The sequence below is a fragment of the Trametes versicolor genome (assembly GCF_000271585.1).
Source record: "Trametes versicolor FP-101664 SS1 unplaced genomic scaffold TRAVEscaffold_260, whole genome shotgun sequence".
Taxonomy (NCBI): domain Eukaryota; kingdom Fungi; phylum Basidiomycota; class Agaricomycetes; order Polyporales; family Polyporaceae; genus Trametes; species Trametes versicolor.
In genome coordinates, this window is record NW_007360580.1 from 1 (window position 1) to 2,108 (window position 2,108).

General features: G+C 54.2%; 1 protein-coding gene across 1 annotated transcript; it reads left to right on the forward strand.

Annotated features, from left to right (window-relative positions):
• Window positions 1-1,412: 1,412 nt before the first annotated feature.
• TRAVEDRAFT_54874 (uncharacterized protein) lies at window positions 1,413-1,780 on the forward strand (the record flags this gene model as incomplete). The annotated part of the gene is made up of 3 exons (XM_008047800.1): window positions 1,413-1,429; window positions 1,481-1,511; window positions 1,565-1,780. 3 exons carry the CDS (start codon window positions 1,413-1,415, stop codon window positions 1,778-1,780), a joined length of 264 nt encoding a protein of 87 aa, XP_008045991.1.
• Between the last annotated feature and the right edge of the window lie 328 nt (window positions 1,781-2,108).

The following is a 2,108-nucleotide window of genomic DNA, read 5'->3' on the forward strand; positions in this document are numbered from 1 at the left end:
TACTCAGCCATGGACTATCTGACCTTATGTCGATTATGCTCCCTTACTCAGCGTTACTCATCGCTCAGTCAGCGTCCTCTGGACGTCACATGCTCTCTTCTTATACGCTTACTCATCGTCCTCCCCAGTAGTATATAAGGAGGACTCTGCAGGCCTCTGCTCTTCAGTCGTTCTCTCACAGACTGAAGAGTAAGTCCCACACTACCTATGCTTCCTTACATGTTTACTTACTAGTACTTGTAGCCTCTCTTTGTGCGGCTTACAGGTACAGTACTATGCAATCAGAGTCGTTCTCTCACAGACTGAAGACCTCTCTTTGTGCGGCTTACAGCCTTCCAGGTTCAGAGTTCATCAGAGGGTGTATCTGTGGTGGCGGTAACTAGGCAAGAGTGAGGAGAGACAAGCGCCCGGGTAGCGCGCTGTGCTTTTCCTCCTCCTACTCCCATGTCAAAATCGACTTGTTCCTACGCGCACGCTGGCCAAACCATCAACGACTGCGAGAACCTGGATTTCTGATTGCGGAATGTAGCAACGCTACAATCAAAATACTAAATAGTCTTGATACCTACTAGTTCGCCGCCATCCACGTCGCGTGAACAGCGATCGAAAGCCGACAAGCAACGATGTTCACTTGACCCTTGCTGCTTTTCATACAGCTGCCAAGACGTGAATACAGCTTTGAAGCCTATTTTTGACTGGCTTAATGCAGGCTTGGCGATTAAACACCAACCCGAACATGCTAAAAATCGCTACCCGCCACACCACCGAAAGACCGCTTATGAAGTGACTCGGACGTCGACGGCCACGATTCCTCCGGCCTGGTCGTCCTCCCTCGCACTCACCTTACAATTCAATGTACGTGACGAGCACAAATTACGCATATCCAGCAACACCCAGATACCGCACCCCCAGATATCCCGACGCGGCTGCGCATCATTATCCGTGAGGATATATCGATCGTCACCGAGCCTCCCGCAATGAAATAGACGCTATTATACCCTCTCCCAGTGGTCCAAAGTCGTCATCGATATCTATGACCTTCCCGGAGCTCGCTTGTAAGCCCCAAGCACCCTCGCAGCAGAACAGGATAGCGCCCTCTGCCCAGAGTACTTATACTGCCAGGATCGCAAGAATTGCAAGACGCGTCTCCTCCGAAGAGTACGTGAGCTTTGAGTCTTTCCTTTGCCCCCAAAAAAGTTCTCCGCTCTCTACTCTCCGCATCCGCTGCTCCGTCTCGAGCCTATGCTGACCACATCGACCAGGGAACCCCCAATTCTTCTGTGCGTACGCAGTCATTCTGCCCGTACTACTGCTCCCGCCACGTTCCCCCTCGGCACTCATCTGCTGCCGTTACATCTCACTGCCACAGACTCGGGGCGCTGCGCGCCTTCAGCCTCGCGCAAACGTTCACTATGTGGAAAGGCGAACCGTAAGTGCTTCTCTCGCGCGCGCGAGTACCGGCTGATGCCCGTCCTTACAGGCGTCCCCGCACTATCCCAGCAAAGCGCAAGGTGCGGATACGCCTCGAATCGAGAATTTCCAGTCCATCTCATCATTGCCATAGATATCAGCGGCCAGCCAAGCCCAGGAGTCCCTCGCATCCGCTCGCGACGGGCGCATACACCAACCATCGCCCCTGAAACGCCGCTGTAAGAACTACAGCACGTTGACCCCCATCCCGCCGCCCCCGCCCCCACAAATCATCGTCATACCACCGAGCCCGCCCCCTGCGGCCGGACGTTCTGGCTCAGACTGCTGCAACTTCGATTTTGTATACTAGTACTCATGTTGTCCCAAATGGATCGCTCTTGAACGTGAACAGTGATAAGTGGTAAGAGCAATCGGACTAGTATCAGAGTTGACGCTGCCGGCCGTAAGTGGACCAACTCGCACCAACGTAGATGCAGTATACCCACGATATGTCTAGTTCTGACACCGTCGATCCGCAAGTCTTGTCCAGTCTCAAATGCAGGACGGCTCGCGCCGCACGCACGCGCAGTATCACCTCATCCGCAGGAAAAGTGCGTGGTGCCTGATCAGCCACACCCAGTCTTCGCATCCAAACGTCTTCCGCCGCCCCCACAGTGACCGCTGCATCCGACCAGGGC